A 22,832-nucleotide genomic window follows, 5' to 3' on the forward strand; every position below is an offset into this window, starting at 1 on the left:
AACATGATTCCAGGGCCGTTCTCATACCCCGTCCGGTATGGGCGCCAAAACACATAAGATCTCCATACCCCATCCGGTATGAGAGACCACGTTTCCGGTAGGGTTCCCTACAGACCCGATCCGTCCACCATCTCCCAAGATATTTAGTCAGGCTGTCCACATTATCTACTTATCAATTCACATAACCTTTTTGCCCTTTTCCTTGGTCTCGCTCATCCAATCATACACAAACATGTAAACCAGTAATTGACGTCAAATAAGACAACACAGTATTGGATTCACCATAATACCAACCATAATAAAAGAAACCATAATTCATGCATACGAGACCATAAAATGAATACATCAAACATCATGCTGCATTTAATACTGAAAAATAGATCAAACGACAACTGACCAACAATGTACCAGATTCGGGCTCCATTGGCAGCCTTAATCAATTTCACATCTATAAAGTCCCAAAATACCATTTAATTATTTATTAAGCTTTAATACTGTGATAAGAAATAGGGTGAGGGGTCCTTACTTGTTTCGGAGTCTGAAATCGGCTCTACAGTGCGCCTACGGGCTGTTCCTAATTTTTCTGAATTTTTTTCCGTAAAACTGAAACACACTACCGGTACCTGCACGTGCCCCAAAAAATCCCAATTCAGACCTAGGGCCCATTTTGGCCAATATCGGAATTCCAGCACGGTGGCTCCGCTGTGCTCCGGTGACGGCGCCGCTGTCTGTGGCGGTGATCTGCCTCGTATTGGTCGTTTTTGGCCAAACTTGCATTGGTCCCTGCGATAAAACAACCCTAGGGCCCTCGGTGGGCTAAAAAATCACGAAAAATCGAGACTTATCGGCGGCGGTGCTCTCGGGTGCGGCGGCTCCTCCGGCGTGAGTCGCGTTTTGATGTTTGGCTCTGATCAACCTGTAGAGAAAAGAATAGTGATCACAGTGGTATAAAATTTGCATCGAACGGAGGCCGGGAAAGGCCTCATCAGAGGCAAAAACAGAGGGGAGACGCGGCGGCAGCGCCGGACTTCGGTGGAGTTTTTCGGCCGATTGGCAGGTGGTTTGGCTCCGGTTTGGCCATAGGCAGATTCAGCATCGAAAAATGAGCCAGGAGGAGAAAATTTACCTCGATTGGCGGTTGGAAACTTCTCCGGTGCGGCGGCGGGTGGCGGCGGCCGGCTCCTCCGGCGTCTGGTTCTTCTTCTCCGGCGAGGCACTGCGGCTAGGGTTTTGTGGTCAGGTGTGGGTGGGGTTATTTATACCATTTGCCTTTTAATCTCAACCGTCCATCAAGATTAAATCTGGACCGTTCGTTCGAGATTTAATTGGGATTAAATTTGGGCCGTCCATCGCGATGCGATCTGAGCCGTCTGTGCCTGATTGAATCTGGGCCGTCCGTACGTGTGAAATCTGGGCCGTCCGTGCGCACATTTGATCTTGACCGTTCGTGCACGCGGGAACGGATCTGGGCCGTCCGATCGCGCGCACGCGGATTGCCCATGTGGCCCGTCCCGTGTCAGCGTTTCCTTGCCACGCGGCGTGTCCTGGTTGGCCAGAGCTGCTGACGTGGTTGCTGACGTAGCACAACTTTTCTAAATTGCGTTTTGACCTCCGGTTTCTAATTTTTTTTTCAAAAATACCTACAGAATTCAAATTTTCACCTATTTTTCCCAAAATTAATTTCAATTAAATCCAAATAATATTTTTACCTAATTTTATCATTATTATTATTTTTATTTTTATTAAATTAAAATCTTATAAATTAAATATATAAAAAATTAAACTAAAAATTCAAATACAAAAAATAAAAAATATTTGGGTGGTACAATTTGTGTGTTGTCTCATTTCACGGGAGGGGAAAGTTGAGACTTGGATGCTCTCCGATTTGAAGAACGCGGCGAAAAATGTCTGGAGCTGTCTGCTTATTGAAGATCAAAGGTATGCTGATTCCTGTTGTCTGGAGCTGTCTGTCTCATTCTACGTTGTCTCAGATTTGTCGATCAAAGGCATGTTGCCGCTGCTTCCTGCTCCTACGAGGAGCAGAATTTGCTCTTCTTCTTCTACATGCAGCTCTACGTGTAGTATCATGGCGATTGAGGTTGGCATCCATCATACGCATGTAAACTGGAAAAATATTTATTTATTTATTCATTTATCTTTTAAAAAGTAGAAAAGATTAAAGGTGGAGAATCTGGATTCTCTGTTCTTTTCCTGTAATTTCAATTATAAAACATCATAGAATAATATATTTTTCTACTTTTATAAAAATGAATTTTATATTTTTTATTTGATCAAATCTCCTTCAATTTGCCTTTATATATATGACTCTCTCTCTCTCTGCATAGTGTAGAGAGAGAAAGCAGGCCATTTCTAATCTCTCTCTGTCATTTAAATAACTCTCTCCCCTTCCCTGTTTATCTCATATTTGTGTGTGTGTGTGTGTGTGTATATATATATTACATTACAGACGGAGTACATATGTGTATATATATATATATATATATATTTATATATAATTAGAGATTTATACGTTTGGGTCCAGAGTGAATCAGATGAAATCTTTCGTCTGAATCCTTTTTTTTTTTTTTTTTAAATTTTAGTCCGGTCTGTACTAATAGGATACAATCAAGTTTTATGATCCTAAAAATTATAATTTTAATACATTTTCAAATTTTCTATAGAAGTAATCAAAAGTCTTGACTTTTTGAAGATATTAGAGGACTTATTTGATCATTTATTATTATTATTATTATTTTGTATGTTTAAAATTCCAGTTTGAGCTTTGAGCTTTTACCAAATGAGAGGAGTTAGAATAATAATGCAGAACAAGAAATTTCTTAATTTGCAATTAATTGTTTATTAAAAAATCTTCTGTGATTTTTGTTATTATTTTATAATTTTAAGTTATTCAAATTTATTTAAGTATTATAATATTTTGTTTTTATATTCATCTATTAGAATATTTTAGACCTAATTTTTTATAATTTTTTTTAATTTCTTGTAATTAATGTTAGATAAAGGTCAAGGTCATTAGTTACCAAAAAAAAAAAAAAGAATAGAATCGATTAGTTAAGAATTTCTTTCTTAGGGTTTTATTTCCTATTTTCTCTCATTATTTCTTCTTCTAATTATTGTTATATCTAATATAATAAAATTATTTTTCCATATAATTCTTCACCTTGATATCTCATTACTTGGAGTTACTTTTATTATTTTATTTTTCTCTATATATCCTTTATTTCTATATTATTGAGGGATAAATTAATTTAGTTACTGTTCATCATGCATAAAAAAGATATCTAAACTTAATAAAAGATAGAAAAAAGTTCAAATAAACTCTCTTTGTGGTTTGCCTATTTTCTACTTGTCGGTCGTGAGTCCCTCTTTTAGCCTTTTATTTCATTTTATCGGAGTATAACACATTCGATATATCTCTCATTTTATGTGCATGCGGATAAATCTTAACTTGTTCTTTACTTATAACAGTGAAGTGATTAATATGTTTTTCACTCATTTGCTTTAGAAAAAATTTAAGTAGACTAGTTCAATTCCAATATATAAGGTGCAAGTTATCCAGTTATGCTATTTTTCTTATTTTTTCTATACATAAATGATTATGAAATGCTATTGACGCTCGATGACAACAATAACCAGCATGTTGGGGCGTTTGTCAATCAAGTTAATAGTTTACCTGTATTTAAAGTACATTTACAGTTTTTATGATCATTTATGCCTAAGATTAAAATCATTAAACTTGAAAAGCTATATCAAAATTTACAAGATTTATTTGCAATTTGTTTCTTTTTCGCAATATTTTTTAACACCGACTGATGCATTCGGCGAAATTGTGCAATCTGTTTATAAACCCAACTACTGGTGATACCATTCATCATCTCCCTTGCTTTCATAAGTTTCATAAAGATGTGTGAATCCTTTACACTCTTTTGGTGATTTAAGAAGCATTTTACACTACTAATTATCAAGCATTTAATTGTATTTTCACATTTTTGTGGCAATACATTAATCAATGGCTTAGATGAAGATCATCATATCCCATTTACAAGTTATCAACAACTTTGAACTAGCATTTCTAGTGTTTTAATCAAATGCAATAGCAGATAGAGATGTTATGTTTGACAAGTAATCCTTTTCTCAAAGCAGCCTCATCAATTTGAATAGCGTTGATGTCTGCCTTCTCGAGATCTTCGACCTCGTCCTTGCTGGCCAAAGCAATTTGGTAGCAGGTTTCATGTCTGGGCATTCACAAATTTGGTAGTATGTAAAAGATGTGTAACTCCAAGTATCTATAAAAAGTTAAAGAGTTCCATTTTCTCTTTTTTCTTCTCTCAGTATTCATTTTATATACTTGGGCTAGTCATTTATGACAATTTTAATTACAAAAATATCAAAAAGAAATAAAAAGTAAGTAAATTAAGAATTAATCTAGGAGAATAACATATTACTAGATTTATGAATGCTTAGACATGAAACCTACTACCAGATTGCTTTGGCCATCATGGACGAGGTGGAAGATCTCGAGAAGGTAAGCATCAATGTTATTTAGATTGATGAGGCTGCTTTAAGAGAAAGGTTGCTTGTCAAACATAACATCTCCATCTACCTCTACTTTTGATTAAAGCATTGGGAATGCTAGCTCGAAGTTATCAATGGTTAGCAAACAAGACATATTTATCTCCGTCTTAGCCATTTTTAGTGCATTGCCATAAAAATGTAAAAATGCAATTAAAGACTTGGTAATTAATAGTGTGAAATGCTTCTTAAATCATCAAAAGAGGAAGAGGATTCACACATCTTTATGAAACTTATGAAAACAAGGGAGATGGCAAATGGTACCACCAGTAGTTGAGGTCTCTAAATAAATTGCACAATTTTCACCAAATATATTAGTCTATGTTAAGAAAGAGTGCAAAAAAGAAACAAGTTGATAATAAAGCTTGTAAATTTAGAAACAATTTTTTAAGTTTAATGATTTTAATTTTTGATATAAATGATCACAAAAATTGTACATGTACTTTAGTTACAAGTAAATTGTTAATTTGATTGGCAGATGCCCTAACTTTCTAGTTATTATTCTCATTAAGCGCCAATAGCATTTTATAAATCTTTTCTGCACAGAACAAACAAGAAGAATAACATAACTCATAACTTACACCTTATATATTAGAACTCAATTAGGCCAAGTAAATTTCTTCTAAAGCAAATGGGTGGGAAAGGTATTAACTACTTCACTGTTATAGATAAAGAACATTGAAGAAAGAGAATATGATGTACTTGTAAGAACCCAGAATTAGAAGAAAAATAAATTCATAAATTTAATGCAGAAGCGATTAATATAGTTAGAATTTATATTCCTTACATAATAATTTAGAATACTCAATAGTATTACGGAAATATCCATTCTAAAAAATAAAAAGAAAATTAAAGAAATGAAATAAAAAGTGAATAACAAAACATCTTATGACAACTTTCACTAACACTTGAAGGAAGTGAACTACTCACAATTTTCTTACTGATCGGAATCTGAATCTTAATCCTCTAGATCTGAAATAGTTAATGGAATGGCGAGTTACACTAGTTCAGTAAGAATATTACGCTAATAACAGATATAGAAAACTAAATATTGATAAAAATTATAAAATAACTAATTGAGCACTTAATTTGAATAAATTCATTTAATATAAAGAAGATCGTTTATTCTGAACTTACTGTAACAAGTTTTTCAAAACGACCTATGCAAACCCATATCTATATCACTCTTTACTTTCATTCATAAGAGAACAAAAAATAATAACTTTCATTCTTTACTTGCTTACTAGTACCCTTAGGGGTCCTTAGGGTTGCCTTCCCTCCTTATGAATGCAATAACCAATTTTAACAATTAACCAACCGTTTTCATACACCGTACAATAATGGACGTCAAACATTCAATCGTCTCGATATTCCGTCAGGTATGAATGTGAATTATATTTTTTAAATTTTTCGTTAAGGGACTTCCCAGCCCCATTCGACTGAGATAACGTTCACGGTAGGGTTCTTTATGTACTGAGCCGTTAGCCTTTTCCTTAGGTACCCAGTAAATATTTCACACATAAATTTTCATCAATAAACAACCAATAACGCATTAATTCACAGATCAATTGAACTACATTCATGCTAACGGTATATAACCAAAATAACCAGATAAGTTGATAAAACCATTAAAGATATAAATTAAGAACATGTACTATATGAAAATCAAGTAAGTAAGACAGTACAAGAAAATAAACAGAAAATCAAGACAATTGTGAGCTAACTGGTTCTGCCTCCACTAGTAACCTGTAATTATTTATAGGATTTTTTATATTTTCATAAAATATGAAATTATACATCGTTAATCATCAATTTACCGTAATAGAGAATAGAGTGAGGGATCCTTACCCGGATCGACATTTCGAGATATTGAGCTATCTATCATGCCTCATAATGGGTACCGAGTTTCCTTAATTTTTTTATGTGAAATTCAAAACACTCGTCACACACCTAAAAATACTTTAAAAATCCAAAATTGGTGTCCAAAACTCATTCCAACAAATTTTTGGGTTTCCGGCAGAGCGGCAGTGTTGTGCTCCGGCGCCAGCTCCGTCATCTAAGGTGGCGATTCACCTTGGCCTAGCCAGTTTTTGATTGGTTTTGACTAGTTTTGGCCGTATTCCTACAGAAAAACATGTTAGGAGCCTCGGTTGGCTGGAAAATCTAAAAAAAAAATCAAACCTACTGGGGGGGAACCTCCAGGTGCGGCAGCTCTGCTAGTCCTCCTTCGCGGTTGAGGTTCTTTCTTCGACTACTCTGCATAGAATAAGAGATGAGCACAATGATCAAAAAATTACGTGAAACGAAAATCGAAAAGAGGTTTATTTGAGGGGTTTTAGCCACAACGGCTCTGTCGGACTTTACTCGCAGTTTTCGGCTCACCCGTCATTCCTCTTACTCTGATTTGGTCACAAAGGTACTCGAAATCGAATTCTGCGCGGGTAGGAGAAAATTTTACCTTTTTTGGTAGTTGGCAGTGGCTCTGGCGCAGCAGCGATTGGCGGTCGGCCTCCTTCTCCGGCATTTGGTTCTTCTTCTCCGGTGGGGGCTGGCAGCTAGGGTTTAGGTTTTCGTGTAATGTGAAATATTTATAACTATTCTGCGTTAATTTGGGCCGTCCATTGTGATCGATCTCATCCGTGTGATCGTGCATAAGGAGAAAACAAATTTGAGCCATTCATCACGTTTAATCTCAACCGTTCGATCGCGTCTAAGGTGAAAATGAATCCAGGCTGTCCACGTGCGCAAGATAGATCCTCGGCCGTCCGATTGCGAGGCAAGCAAATCACCAGCGTGCCCTCCTGCGTGGCACCGACGTCAGTGCGCCTGGTCACGCGGTGCTCTGATTCATCGAATCTGCTGATTGGTTGTCCTACGTGGTCGAACTTTCTCTTTTGCACTTTGACCCATTGTTTTCAATTTTTTTTTCAAAAACATCTCCCGAACTTAAATTTTCACCCATTCTTTCCAAATATATTTTCAATTTCGTCCCTAATTCATTTTTTTCTCAAAAATTCAATTAAATTAAAATAAAATAATTTTTTTAATTATTTATATGTATATATTTCATAACGCGTAAAATTATCTCATGTCAATTTTTGAGCTCTGGTGTTACAGTATTAATTAATACATCTATGAACAAATATTCTACCGACTCACTCAGACAATTAATCTATCAGAGTTAAAAAAATTAGCTAAAAATAATTTTTTTCATCACATTCACAGTAGAACAATCACCAAAATTTAGATAAGAAAAAGAATACTTGCTTTCGCACGTGGTTACTGTAGCTTGTATCAATGTACTAAACATATGCCTCAAGTTTCTTATCAACTTAAACAACCATCAACAAGGTTTCTATTTTCCTCTTTTTTGCAACAATTTTTCTCCCTTTTCTTCCTTATTAGATAGCTTTATGTAGCATTCAAAATGATAATGAACGAACTCATGGCACCTGAAACACTCTATCTTGGATTTGCCAAAATGTTGATATTGGCATCTACTTTATCTTGAGCTTGATTATAATCAGATTTGGAGTGTTTATTACCATTTCGATCTCCTCCTCTTTTACTTTTATCTCTACCCTTTGCTCCAGAATTTGATTAATGAGTATAGACATAAGCTCTTAAAGCTTGCTCTTCTACAATTGAACTTTGATTCATCTTCTGTTCATTGACCAATAGGGAGCTCTAAAGTTCATCAAGAAAAAGTGCATCAATGTGTTTAATGCAAAAATTAATTCTGGCTGAATCATTAATATATACATTTTCATATTAAGATAAAACTTCAACTTTAATTACATTTTTAGTCATAAATTATTCATTTTTTATATGCATAAAGCGGTAATTTTCTTCTTTTTTATTATAATTTTATTCGTTAAACTTTTGTTTTGGTTTATATGGATATTATATAGTTAATATGATTGTTTGGTAAAATCAAATGACTTGTATCTCATTGTTTATCTCTTTTTTTTTTTTAAGGAATCAATTCTTTTAAGTTTAAGATTCTATGTTTGTTTTGACAAATTTAAACTTACAATATTTATGATATGAGAATGTTATTTGGTTTTAATTTTTCAATTTCTTTGATGAAGAATCTAATTTATCAAGTTTTTTTTATATATGTTTATGATAATGTCATATAATAATTAGAAAACCAAAAGAAAATGTCCTTAAATTTTCACATAATCTTTTATGGATTAACTAAAAAACGCAAAGAAAAAAAATCAATAAAAAATAAGAAGCAAACAGTTACATTTTTCCTTTGATTAGTAAGCAGCCAGAAAGTCGTTGATTGAAGTCTAAGATGGCGTCTGGCGGTGGATATTTCCACCAAAAGATCTGCATTTAAAAAAAAAAAAAAGATGCTACCATGCCACTATATATAAATCGACCCATTAAATCTTAGATCTCATGGCAAATCAAAAGGTGAAGCTCTTGGGATTCTGGGTTAGCCCGTTTAGCCGCAGAGTCGAATGGGCACTGAAGCTCAAGGGCATTGATTATGAGTACATAGAAGAAGACATCTTCAACAAGAGCTCCCTACTTCTGCAACTCAACCCAGTTCACAAAAAAGTCCCTGTACTTATTCATGGCCAAAACGTGATATCTGAGTCCTTCGTTATACTCGAATACATTGATGAAAAGTGGAACCAAAACCCTTTGCTGCCTCAAGAAGCTTATGAAAGAGCCACTGCACGATTTTGGACCAAATCTGTTGAAGAGAAGGTAATCCATATAAATCCGTATATGCATCTTCTGTTATATGGCTAGCTAGCTCAATTTTAAGTTGTGCATGGCTAGAAATTGGTTACTTTCTGGCAATTTTGGGTTTGATCTCATATTTCTCCTAAAAGTTCATTATCCATCAAGTTAATTTGTGATTTCTGAAGAGCTTATTGTACATAACATGACATGATTGTGGTTGGAGCAGCTATTGGAGGCTTCGTGGAAGGCAATGGTAATGGGATACAAGGGAGAAGAAAAAGAGAGGCTTTTGAGGGAAGCCATAGAAGTACTAGAAAAGATGGAGGAGGAGTTGGGAGGCAAGAAATTTTTCGGAGGAAATGAAATTGGTTATTTGGATATTGGTGTAGGGTGGGTGTCCTACTGCCTGCCTGCTTGGGAGGAAATTGGGTCCATTAAGGTTTTGGATCCACTGAGATTTCCAGCCATCACCGCGTGGATCAACAGCTTTCTGGACCATCCAGTTATCAAGCATAGCTTGCCTCCCCGGGATGACTCGCTTGCTTATTTCAAGTCGCGGAGCCAACACTATGCTTCTAAACTTCATGAGTAGTTTTTTCTCTATAATGTGACTTTTTACAGTGTATGGTGAAATTATGATATGTTCTCTCTGTTGTGTCCATGTATTATTGCTCAATAATGTGACTCAATAATAAGACTCATGTTTATAGTTGAAAAGAGACTTCATCAATAATATTATTCTGTTTTATAATATGTTACTGTTCTTAGGTTCATCCCAAATTTATAGTTTTAAGTAAAAAGAAAAAATTAATTAACTTCCTAAAAGTTAGTAGTGGCCTTCGGCTGGTTTTATTGGCTATAAAAGTTAGATGTGTTTGACCTATTAGTATTTTTGTGTTTTAAAAAGTATTTTTAAATTTACTTAATATTAATAAAAAATAGAAATTGGAAAGATTACTATACTAATCTTCGCAACATTACAAAGTTACCAGTAGTGAAATTATTCTCTGTCATGCTCTGCTTAATCAAGAATCCTCACCATAATCCTCTTTTTATGCTAGTGTAGGACTTCTCCACCATGAAACAATTTCTATCATCTTGCTAATCTCACTCCCAAGAAATTAGTCATGTACTATAATTGAAACAATAAAGTTGAGGGACCACAGCAAAAATCTGGATCGAATATGGGTCTCCAATGGTGGTGGAGAGCTGACTCTCTATGCCAAGGATTACCATCGACTTAGATCTAGTCCTCACTGTCAGATTTCATATATTCCTCATGCTTGCATATTGCGCACTTCGTAATATCCCCAAAATCATACAGTCAGAAAACAAGTGTTCTAGAACAAGCCCAAAATGAAACAAAAAGGACTCCAAAGACTAACTCAAGGTTTTAGACAAATGGTCAAAACTTCAACCAGAAGGTGGTGGCGGAGGAATATTGTGCATCGGAGGTGGTGGCATTGACATCTGTGGCATAAGAGGCCTCCCAGCCATCTGCTGTGGGGGTGGTGGTGGCCAAACTGGTGGTTGTCCTCCCATTCCCATTGGTTGTGGTGGAAGCCTTTGAAGAATGGTACCAACCTGTGGAGGTGGGGGAGGGGGCATGTTTGGCGGAGCAGGCCTGAACTGCATAGGTGGTGGAGCCATCATAGGTAGTGGGATTGTTTGACCTGGTTGTGGCGGCTGACCTGGCCAAGCTGCTTGTCCACCCACCTGCATAGGTGGGAAGGGTGCACCTTGAGGAGGAGGTGGACGGATCGCTGGAATTGGGCCTGGAGCAACAGTACCATTTGCAAAAGGACGTGGAGCCACTGGTGTAACATTAGCCCGAGGAGCATTTGGAAGTGTTGGCGGTCCACTAGCAAACAGTGTATGGGGCCTGCTTTTCTGGGAACTTGGATTGCTTGCAGCCAGAACTCTCTCTGCATTAGAGAAGGTAAGAGATCAATAAATTTTGCAAACTCAATTCAAATCCCTCTGATAAACACAAGTACAGAGTTAGAAAAGTTTTGTGTCAACATGGTGGCATTAGTATCAAAACTAATCCCAAATTGGGATCAAGGTAAACTAGAAGAAAGCAGAAGCAATCTGCAAATGAATAAAAAGCATCACCTGCTGGGGTACCATGGCGCTCCCCTTTAGTGTCTTTCTTATATGCATATGAAACTGTTATCTGACGGTTACAGAGGTACTGGCCGTTCATTGCCTATAGTAAAAAATAAGATTTGTCAATTAATTTAGAGAAAACCATGTTAAAATGTTTGCTTGGTGTCTAATATTTAGCACTACAATAAATTAACAGAACTAGCACCTAAAGTAATATAGAATAAGCTTGTCCAAACACTTCGAGAACTTCAAAATTAAATAATCTCCAGTAATCATCAAAAAATGATGATGATTAAAATCCTACACAGACCTCAATCTCCTATCAGCTACAGCCTAGACCTAGGGAAACTACTTATAAACTCAGCATTAGCAGTGATGTGAAAATATAGGCATAAGACACACCTCAATGGCAGCATCAGAAGCCTCAAAAGAATCATAGCTGATGAAACCAAAACCACGGGAATTCCCTGTATCAGGATCTCTCATTATCTAAAAAGAAAAAATGCCAGACATCAGATCCCAGGAAAAAAGTTAACAAGTTTTGTAATCGGTCGAAAATAAATGTACATAACAAGAAATTTAATGCTATAATGTAATGTTTGAGAATACATAAACAAGATCAGCCAACGATATATTCTAGAGAAAAATAACTCTTTGCTTTAACCAAGCAAGCAAGAAAAGTGCAGATCCACCAAAAGCGGGGTTGTTCAGTTTTCCCCTAATTGAATTCACACATAAAGCACCTGAATCTGCATGCTATATGAATATAAAGCACTAATCACTCACAAGCATCATGTACATTACTAAAATTCCAAAGATACAAAAATTGTATATCCCGCGTTATTGAAACAGTATAATCCAAGAATAAGAATTCAAGTTGGTTGAAGATAACTGGTCAGGAAACTGCATCATCCCCAAGTTATAATCTTCCCATTACCATAAATCTAAGTGCAGACATTACAGAAAATTCAAAATACAAAAAAAAAAAAAAAACAGTTTCTTATATCTTGCAGCATAACAAAAAGTAAGTTGGATGCTAAAAAACGGAAATCAACAGCCTTACCTTTGGGTTTGTAACAATGACCCCAAAGGCACTGAAAGTATCATAAAGAAGTTTCTCATCGACATCCTGCAGAATATGTCCAGGTTAATTACAAAATACCAGATAGTATAGTATTTGAAAGTATAAATCTTTAACAAACCAAGAATTCTTACAGGATCAAGGTTTCCAATGAAAAGATTTGCCCCTACATCCAAGCTCTTTTTATCTTGGGATGCCTGAAAGTAATGAACAGAAACCATAACAACCCATCAGGTTTGGATTTATTCAACTCATACAGGTGAGACGAGAATTTTTTTGAGATAAATACAGGTGAGACAAGAATCGTTGAGAGAAAGCTGTGCGATTTTCTTAACCTTGCAATCCAACAAAATTTTCTCTGCAATACATAACACAATCATGCAAATGAAGGAAACTCCATACCTTATTTACACGAATAGGCTTCCCATAAAGCTTAATCATATTCAGCACCTTAATTGCCTGCATAATTAAGGAAATAATTCTATTTTCATGAAATAAATTAAAAGAAGAAAGTGACTGATATGGCACAACCACAAGCTGGTTTCACAGGAAGGGGGAAAGGATTTTAACAGCAGTGCTACAGCTAATGAGTAAAACTTACATAGTCAGCATCCTCTTCACTCCTGAATTCAACAAAGCCATATCCTTGATGAAGATTTGTTACTCTATCTTTAGGAACATATACATTAACTGAAACAAGAAAACACAGAGAAGGAACTGGTTAGAAGTAGTCATTCTTAACATCTGGCAACACTGTATTTAACAGAAAGAATCAACTCTGATTCATCAATCTGTAAAACAAGTGGAACACTGAAAGAAAACATAAACTAAGAAATGATATTGAATAGAAAGCAACTAAACTATAGGGAACAAATTTGGGAGCAAAACCATTCCTTGAATAAGAGTCCACCATAAGATAGTTGCTTAATGTGAAACTCTCCAGATAAAGACTAGTTGAAAAAGTAAAATGGAAGCTGATATTGTGTTTTTCCTTACTTCTAACCAACAGTGAGATCATTTCATTATGTAAAGAAAGAAATCAAAACAAGAATACCACACTAACTTACCAACAGGGCCTGCTTGAACAAATAGCTCCCAAAGCAGCTCCTCCGACACCTGCAAGCATAAGAAACAAAATATTTGAACTAAAGCACGAGAGTAGCTCTACTCAATGCATTGAAATAATCACCACAAATAAGTTAAGATCTAGAACAGGACCAATTTTGTTTGAACTTTAGAACTTTGATGAAATCAAGGGCCACCCAAAACTGTTCTCACAGTGAACTGTTCACCCGCATTTTTCACCCAGGATTAAGAAAAATCCATTTTCTGGAAGCTTTTAAGGTAGAAAGGAAAAGAATTTTGATTCACTTTTTTGAGCAAGGAGACATACTGACATGCTATATAAAGTCAAAGGCGTAAAAGTCCACACCTAAAAACTAACCTAAACCAAGGAAGCTCCTATTTTCTGCAAGTAATTAGAGAGAATAAACAATGTCCCCTTCCAATAAAAGAACACCTAATAAGACACAAAGAATATGTGGCAGAGAGAGAGAGGGAAGTAAAGGAACCTGAGGATCGAGATTGCCGACATAAGCAGTGGCATCTTGGTTCCTCTCGGCAGAGTGTTGCCCAAGCAAATTAGCTCCAACTCCAGGAGCTATTCGCGTAGTCATTACTTTTCTCTGTCCTTTCGACTCTGTTTACAGCCTGTAAAATCGACTTAACTGTGTTGTGGGAATTTATAAGTAGGGAGCCCTGGGCAGAGAAACAAAATGAAAGGATTATGTAAGTGTAGGATGTTCGACTAAATCTGAAAAAACACACAAACACATCAATTTTACAAGTTATAAATAATAATCTTCGCACAAAATTTACTCATACAGAGACATCAATTTCCAAATCATCTGTGTTTACTAGATTTAATCATTCAATCGAAGTTTTAACAAAATATATAGTGGGATAGAACTCATGGTCTGTAAGTTACATCATGGTCAAGATTAAAACCATGACTGCCATTGCAAACCGGGGAATATCAAGGCTCTCCGAAAAATACATTCAAATTTTATGTTTGAGGGATCACCATAGACCCTATTTAAATACCAACCCACCTCCCATGCATAGTTTGAACTGTAACATAGAAGAACTCAGAGAGTTTTTTTTTTTTTTTTAAATATAAAAGAAGTATTATTATGCACAAAGGTATCAAGGGGGTACCGTTCATGTACAGAAGAACTCAGAAACAGTTAATGCATTGAACTAAAAGAATGTTCATTGTTTTAAGATTTTAAACCATATTTATCTCTCATGATCCATTCTTGTCAACGTGTTTAAAGGCAATCCACCTATAGGCAATTAATCATAATAATTCAAGGAACAAAAGGAAACAATCTGCAGTCCTAATCCAACCACACAAGAACAATTAAACTATCTAGAAATAGAAATTACTGCATTCATTCCAAACAAGAAAACAAAAATTGCAAACTCATGGTAGCAGACTACAAAACATCTAGAACAAACAGTGAGCATTACACTTTCTACTTCAAACAACTAAAGCATCCCAGCACTTGATCCCAAGTATTCATGCCACAGACAAGACACCAACAGATTCTCCCTTCTTCAATCATTTTAACCAGCATCCAGTGACCTGATGTTTTTTCATATCCTATCATGTTTTATCAATAAGCTGAAAGTCATCAATTGTTATTCATAGAATCAACCAAGCAACATTAACCACTTACAAATCCCACGTTCAGTGTATAAAACTACCCACAAGTGGCCAGATTTCCTGAACACTAAATCAAGCGTATAAGAGTTCATTGACAAACGTTCATGAGTGATGAGTGTATAACGCCACACTTAATATCCGTACGCAAGCAAGACCAAGATACCATCTGACGTGCCAGAAATTGGAACTGATAATGGTAACATTCCCTCGAGCAGTTAGTATAGAAACCAATACATCATTTCACATTAATCAGGGAAATAATATACCCAGAGCAGCATCAACTAGGAAATGAAATAAGAAAGGAAGTCAGAAATATCCAACCCATTTATTCATCCATACTGAAGATACTATCCAAAGCATGAGACTAATTCATCTGAAACACAATCATATCTCTTTACCTGTTTGAAGAAAGAAAAGCGAAAAAAGAAAACAGAGCTGAACAAGTCTTAAGACATACCGTTAAAGACCCTCTTCAAATCTCCTCTAAAAACCCTAGCTGCTCCTCCACCAAAAAAGCCACCCTACTCTCTCCCGGTCCTCCCCCAGAAATCGATTGCTCTACTCCTTTTATAACCCAATTTCTGCTCATACCCACACCTCTGCCTTGTCCTCCTTCCAGCTTGCTCCTGTGCTCAGGCGTCTGTCCTCTGAAAAAGCCGGTACACCGTGCGAGGTTGTCCCTGTAGTCTCCTTCAAACGACGCAACCAGTTCTGAACATTTCCCTTCTTCTCGAAAGCTTGCTTTCTCTGTGTGCAACCTTGCACGCCAAAGCCAGCTTCAGTGTGTTATCTCCTGTTGTGCTCCTCTAGCTGTCTTCTCTTTGTGGAAGGCTGAACCTGGGAAGCCTGGGTCATTTTTGTTCATCGATCAACAGCTAAAAAGGAGTTAGAAGAAGACTTTGAAATGACAGCCCTTTAAGCTTCTGGGCTGGGCTTAAACAGTTGGATACTTGGGCCATGAATTGGTACAAAATGGGCCTGATGGGTCGATTGATTTGGTTTTAATGGTAATGGGGTAGTTTTAGTGTCATTGAGCATTGAATGGCTCTAATGGAATGAAATGGAAAGGGAATAAGATGGTAAGTTCTCTTTACTTTTTTCTCTTTATCAAATACACAAGTTTTAATTTAATATATATATATATTTTTTATAGTATTTTAGTAATTTCAATGTTAACAAAACAATTAACTCCTAATTTTTAAGGTAATTTTATTTTTTCTAGTTATTTTTATCAAATACTTAATAATTAAAAGTACTTTTACTTAACAATTTTATTATTATTATTGATTTGCAAAATGGTATTTTCTAATAAAATTTTCTTCACAAAATACTTGTCACTACTATTGATTTTTTTAACTAAATAAAAATTAAGAATATCACTATAATTTTTACTTCTCTATGAATTTAATTCAATGAGTATATAGTTTTATTTCGAAGTAAACTACATATAAGAAATAAGTAAGACCCAAATACAAATACTAGTGAGTATATGTTCGTCTTAGTCTCTTTATATGTGCGCAAAACCTTGATCAACTATAATATATATATATATATATAAGAAAACTATAGTTTTATTGATTACAGAACAATTTGATACAAACTAAACTTAATTATTATAGAGTAAGAGAAGGAGATGTTTTGACAAAATGATGAATTTGTGTCAAACAAGAAGTCTGTTTCAGGTGAGTGGTCTCTGTCAATGGTGCAGTTAAATCTTTTTGAGAAATTTACATTTATTCATAAGACATTACTTGAGAAATAAACCAAAGCAAAAGCGACTTCTGGCTTAATTAGTTATTGTGTCGCTCCACCAGCTACTTTTTCCTTCACTAGCTCCATCTTCATTCTTCAACCAATACAAGATACCAAAATAACAAATATAATAATAAATAATGAAAGGTAGATTTTTTTATTCTGAAAATCAACAGATACAATGAACAGTCATACATACATATATATATATATACAATCTGGGTTCTAGATCGTTTATAAGTAGGTTTATTTAATTATAATGTCAACGTCATGTTTTTTACTAATCCAGGCCTAAACCTAAACAGTACCCTGCACCAAATCATCTTTTAAGAGAGCAGAGCAAGATCCATACCCATTACTCTATACACTTTCAGAAATGAAGAACAGCAACGGTAACACGAGACTCATTCTCCTTCGTCCTTATATCCAAAAACAGGGGAGTTCAAATCGTTTATGGCTTCTCGTTTTCCTTTCCTTCTTCACCATAGCTTTCCTCCTCACCTTCTTCTACAACAGAGAATCCATACCCATCAAAACGACAGCCACCGCAGTAATAACCAAGGCCGCTGAAACGACGTCGTCGGGAATTAATCCGCCATTGGCGACAACAGTCATCAACACTCTCCTCCATTACGCTTCCAGATCCAACGACAGTTTCCACATGCCATACGCCGAGCTCAAACCCATCTCCGACGTCCTCCGCAAATGCTCATCCCCCTGTAATTTTCTCGTATTCGGATTAACTCACGAGACCCTTCTCTGGAAAGCACTGAATCACAATGGCCGCACTGTTTTCATCGAGGAGAATCGCTACTACGCGGCCTATTTCGAAGAGCTGCATCCAGAAGTAGATGTCTTCGACGTGCAATACACGACTAAATTGAGTGAAAAGCAGGAGCTGATAGCGTCGGCGAAGGCCCAGATACGCAATGAATGTCGCCCGGTACAGAACCTGCTCTTCTCGGAATGCAAGCTCGGGCTCAACGATCTACCTAACCATGTCTATGAAGTGGATTGGGATGTGATTCTGGTTGATGGGCCGAGAGGAGATGGGAAGGAAGGGCCCGGGAGGATGTCGCCGATCTTCACTGCCGGCGTTTTGGCGAGAAGCAAGAAGGGTGGGAACCCAAAAACGCATGTGTTCGTGCATGATTATTATGCAGATGTGGAGATTGGTGACGAGTTCTTGTGCAGAGAAAATTTAGTGGAGGCAAACTACATGCTTGCACATTTTGTGGTGGAGAAAATGGAAGGGAGTAGCTTCCAGTATTGTCGCAATCAAACGAAATCTTCTGTTTCATGATGCGATCATCTTAGTTATTTTTATTCTCTCTCTCTCTCTCTCTCTCTATATATATATATACATATAGTCTTCTGAAATCGTCGTGCTTGTTGCAGTCACCTTCACATTTATGGGGTCGGAGATGCTCTTATTTATGATAATTCAAAGGAGAAAACTCATCTCTGTTTTTGTGTCTACGAGTTGTTTATTTTTGTTTTGTTTTGTTTTGGAGATATGTGTAAAAAATCATTTTTATTTTTTCGGGAAAGGAAGACGAAATATAATTTCATATTAATCAAAGGAAAACTCTGAGTTGACTTTGATTTCTGTTTTGTTAATTGTTATAATGTGGTCTCCCAAATTATTAGAACAATGAAAAAGAAAAATACTAATCTGCTTCATGATATAAATAAATTAACAACTAAAAATTTTAGTATTAGAATTTTTCAATAAAAATTTAGAATAAACAAAAATATTTAAAATCCCAAGATCATTTAACTTACATGTGATAAAATTTTATGTTCTTGAATTTTGGGGAAAAATGAATTTTCTTGATTATTGTATATGGATGTAAGTATAACTTCTTTTCATCTTAGTAAACATCACAATATACGGTGCTATTAAAATGATTCCAAAATTTAAGAAAAGCTTGTTAAGTGATTAGTGTATCGGTAATTTGTTATGTAATAATAAATTAAAACATTTTACTACAGTTACATTAAGTAATATATATTTACATATGTATAATCATATCAAAAACTAATGGAAGCTTTGAAAGGGGAAGATCACTTTCTACATATTACAGAAAAGAAAAAGAGAAAAACGCAAACAATCATATCACCACCACGTAAGCTAACACCTGTTTGCTTCGTGTTTAAAAAGGAAGTATCTGCAGCCAAGCCAACATATGAAGACATCTCGCATGCATATAACCCCAAACACTTCAACCTACGTCTCGCCACCTCTCAAAATCCCAAATCCCTTTATCCTCCTTTAAATACCACACCACCACCATCCTTTCTTCACCACCCATTTCCACTTTCATTCCCTACATATATATATATATATATATATATGGCTTCTTTCCCCTCTCTCGGTCTTTGCTTTCTCGCCCTCTTCCATGGCTGTTTGGCACAAGAGGTAACATCTGATTTTAGCATCATACCAGAATGGATATGGCCATCCCACCCGCAGGGGTCTCCTCAAAGAACCTCTAGTCCTTGCCAATTCCAAAAAATTCAAGCTCTTCCACCCAGCCTGCGCATCGAATCAGAGGCCGGCACCACCGACATCTGGCAGCCAAAAGCTTCTCAGCAATTCCGCTGTGCTGGAGTTGCCGTCATTCGCCATGTTATCCGACGCCGAGGCCTCCTCTTGCCTGGCTTCCTTAATGCTCCCGCGCTTGCCTTCGTAACACAAGGCATGCAAATATTATACATTCTCCGTCTGTGCATACATATATATATATATATATATATATGTATACATGTATATGTAAGTAGATAGATACATACTTGTTGGATTAATGTATGGTAACCAATTAATGCAGGTAGGGGTATTAAAGGAACAGTCTTGTCCGGTTGCCCAGAGACCTTTGAAACTTCAAGGCAATCACAGTTCCAAAGACAGCAGCAGAGAGACCGACACCAGAAAGTTGAACAAGTTAACCAAGGAGAACTCCTTGCATTTCCCACTGGCACAACCCACTGGATTTACAACAATGGCCGATCAAATCTTATTGTGGTCGCATTTGTCGATATTGGCAACCGAGCCAATCAGCTCGATTTTAACTTGAGGGTAATTTATCAGTTAACTATTTAACCTTATTTTACGTATGGATATTGATACTTAGATATTATTTTTATACATACAGAAATTCTTCTTGGCTGGGAGTCCACGTCTGGAGAACTACGAGAACATTTTAAATGGGTTCAGCACACAGATACTACAACAGTCGTTCAACATTCGTACAGACTTAGCAAGGAGGCTACAGAGCGGCAGAAATGAGACAAGAGGAGCCATTGTCTATGCGCGGGAAGGACTCGCTTTGCTCGCCCCACGCCAGCAGGGGCAGCGAGGTGGCCGAGATAATGGCCTGGAGGAAACTATCTGCACCTTGAGACTCACTCACAGGATTGCCGGTCCAGCAGTTTCCGATATCTATAACCCACGCGCTGGCCATATCTCCACTGTCAACGACGTTGACTTCCCCATCCTTAACTTGATGGGACTCAGTGCTGCCAGAGGAGTTCTCTATCCGGTACATACCAACAAACTTTATCATTTATATTATACAGTTGAAGTTTCGGGTAGAAATAATCAATATGTATCTGATAATTTGGCAAAATTTGTTTAATGCAGAATGCAATTTTAGCACCTCAATGGACCCAGAATGCTCACAGGATAATTTACATCTCGAGGGGGAATGTCCATATTGAAATAGTGGGATCTAGCGGACAGAACATCTTTAACGATTGGGTTCAACAGGGTCAAATAGTGATTGTGCCTCAAAACTTCGCGGTGGTGAAAAGGGCAGGCAACAACGGTGCGGACTGGGTGTCTTTCAGGACCAACAGCAATGCCATCACCCACATGCTCGCGGGACGAAACTCCGTCATCAACAGCCTTCCGGCGCAACTCTTGAAGGTAGCTTATGGAATCTCCAACGAGCAAGCCCGTAGGTTGAAGACAAGTAGACGAGAAATGACTCTGTTTAGCCCATCGCAGCAAGGGCGCAGACAGTATAATGAAGATGAAGATGAAGAAGAATGAAGAGCTTTTTTCTTCTTTACTCTGGCAGCTATAAGCTGTAATGTTAAGTGTTTGAGTTGTAAAGGAGGGCAAAGAAATAAAAGAACACCCACGAGGTTTGTTGAGTGTAAAGATATAGCAGCTTTCCTCTGTGTTTCTTGCATAATTTTTGAAATAAATATTTTTTTTTGGTTGTCTGTGATACTAAGTATAACTTTTTTTAAAAAAAGAAATTTACATTTTTATAATATTTATGATTATATAATATATAAATACCAGTATGTTTTGATAAATGAATTCTGGATTTTACAATTATAGATTAAAAAATTGAATTAATTTTTTTAAATTTTTAACACATACTTTTTCTTCTAAGTGCTTGAAATAACATATACCATAAGGAACATTTGCACAAGCTAAGTGACAAAAAATTTAATATTGGTAACCCAAGGGAATTTAAGAATTATAAGATGGTGAGTGATAAACACTCTTTGAAATTCAAACAATTTAAGCGTTAGTTCATATATTGGTATTTGTAGATTTTAAAATCTATTTATTAGATTTGGAACATTAGCTATTGGGAAAAAAAATTAGGGTGTGAATTAATTTTATCTTCAATATTTCTTGCAAGTTAGACAATAGTTAAAAACTAAGTTTGTGAACAAATGCGATTTTGATTATATGTTACTAAACAATAATAAAAAAGATTTGGGATGAGGAACACAAATATCTCTAAACAAGAAAATACAATTGTGTAGATTAAAATAATACAATTGAACCTAATAATCAAAAGTAGATTGACAGATAATTTTGATATAAAAAATACAATAAAGAATAGAATGATAAATTAATTTTCTTTTAATAGTAAGAGTTTTTATTCAATAAAAAAGAGAATAGACTAGCAAAATCATACAAGACCCATATAAAACCTCAACATCTGTCTATGTCACATTTTATTAAATCATAAAAACTAAGTAACTATTTAAAATAAACTTATATAGATCTTACATTTAATATTCTTACATTATAAATTAATAAATTTTTAATTATTTTATCAATTTTTAGATTCATAAGTATTTTTTTAAGAATAGTTATTTTGTACAAAGAGAATAAAAGTTAAAAGAACACCTTTTTTACTTCATGAATTTATAACCCTTAATCGCTTATAGATATTAATTAAAGATGGTAATAAAAGCTTCATTACTAAGTCTCATTATTATTTCTATAAAAATCAACGAAATAATTTATAATAAATAAGTAAATATATAAAATTTTATATATTTTTTTAGTTTCAATTATCCGATGAACAGGAAAAATTCTACTTTCTCTGAAAAAAATTAAATCAAATTATTTTCACTTTAAATTTAATAAATTAAGACATTTTTATAAATAAAAAAAAAACAAAAAAACAAAAATAGTAGCTTTAAAATAAGAAATAACAACCTTTCCAAAAGAACATATTTACTTTCAAATCAATAAAAGAGTGAAGCCACATTTTTTTAAAGTTGGAACAATTTGAAGGACCAACCAAATCTAAAAATCTTCCCACGTACAAATATCATACCCCAAAATTAATTATCCAAAATAATATAATCGCCTATCCTTAATAAGTATTTTTCTTTACGCCAAGACATTTTATTTTTTGAAACAATAAATAAAAACATTTCATACTGTAACACCCCAATTATTTTTATTATTATTGATATTATTTTATTTTAATTTTTTTTGTAATTTTTATATAAATATATGAATTTTTATATAATTTTAATTTAATAGAAATAACAATAATAATAATAATAATAAAGGGTAAAATTATTTTAGGAATTTAATTGAAAGTA

At 35.2% G+C, this 22,832-nt stretch overlaps 3 protein-coding genes and 1 pseudogene across 4 annotated transcripts; 3 read left to right on the forward strand and 1 right to left on the reverse strand.

The window, feature by feature from the left end:
• The first annotated feature begins 8,982 nt into the window (after positions 1 to 8,982).
• Positions 8,983 to 10,047, forward strand: LOC148266630 (glutathione S-transferase U7-like). The gene is made up of 2 exons (XM_088215243.1): positions 8,983 to 9,315; positions 9,521 to 10,047. The coding sequence occupies exons 1-2, from the start codon at positions 9,001 to 9,003 to the stop codon at positions 9,884 to 9,886; spliced, it is 681 nt and encodes a 226-aa protein (XP_088071369.1). The 5' UTR covers positions 8,983 to 9,000; the 3' UTR covers positions 9,887 to 10,047.
• Positions 10,048 to 10,405: 358 nt separating this feature from the next.
• EMB2444 (RNA-binding (RRM/RBD/RNP motifs) family protein) lies at positions 10,406 to 16,080 on the reverse strand. 2 transcript variants are annotated; one of them, XM_022043867.2, is made up of 10 exons: positions 15,670 to 16,080; positions 14,056 to 14,242; positions 13,552 to 13,600; positions 13,086 to 13,174; positions 12,887 to 12,943; positions 12,619 to 12,681; positions 12,467 to 12,532; positions 11,806 to 11,892; positions 11,410 to 11,503; positions 10,406 to 11,219 (listed from the first exon to the last, which is right to left on the reverse strand). In XM_022043867.2, exons 2-10 carry the CDS (start codon positions 14,158 to 14,160, stop codon positions 10,708 to 10,710), a joined length of 1,122 nt encoding a protein of 373 aa, XP_021899559.2. In that variant the 5' UTR covers positions 14,161 to 14,242; positions 15,670 to 16,080; the 3' UTR covers positions 10,406 to 10,707. The 2 variants fall into 2 exon arrangements, with proteins under 2 accessions (XP_021899559.2, XP_088071368.1); XM_088215242.1 differs by lacking the exon at positions 15,670 to 16,080 and adding an exon at positions 15,017 to 15,549.
• A 914-nt stretch (positions 16,081 to 16,994) lies between these two features.
• LOC110815901 (protein IRREGULAR XYLEM 15 pseudogene) lies at positions 16,995 to 18,443 on the forward strand (annotated as a pseudogene).
• Positions 18,444 to 19,034: 591 nt separating this feature from the next.
• LOC110815828 (legumin B-like) lies at positions 19,035 to 21,180 on the forward strand. Its single transcript, XM_022043787.2, has 4 exons — positions 19,035 to 19,666; positions 19,796 to 20,043; positions 20,120 to 20,506; positions 20,608 to 21,180. Exons 1-4 carry the CDS (start codon positions 19,321 to 19,323, stop codon positions 21,016 to 21,018), a joined length of 1,392 nt encoding a protein of 463 aa, XP_021899479.2. The 5' UTR covers positions 19,035 to 19,320; the 3' UTR covers positions 21,019 to 21,180.
• Positions 21,181 to 22,832: the final 1,652 nt, after the last annotated feature.

This window comes from Carica papaya, chromosome 3 (genome assembly GCF_054855325.1).
Source record: "Carica papaya isolate Zhongbai chromosome 3, ASM5485532v1, whole genome shotgun sequence".
NCBI classification, from domain to species: Eukaryota; Viridiplantae; Streptophyta; class Magnoliopsida; order Brassicales; family Caricaceae; genus Carica; species Carica papaya.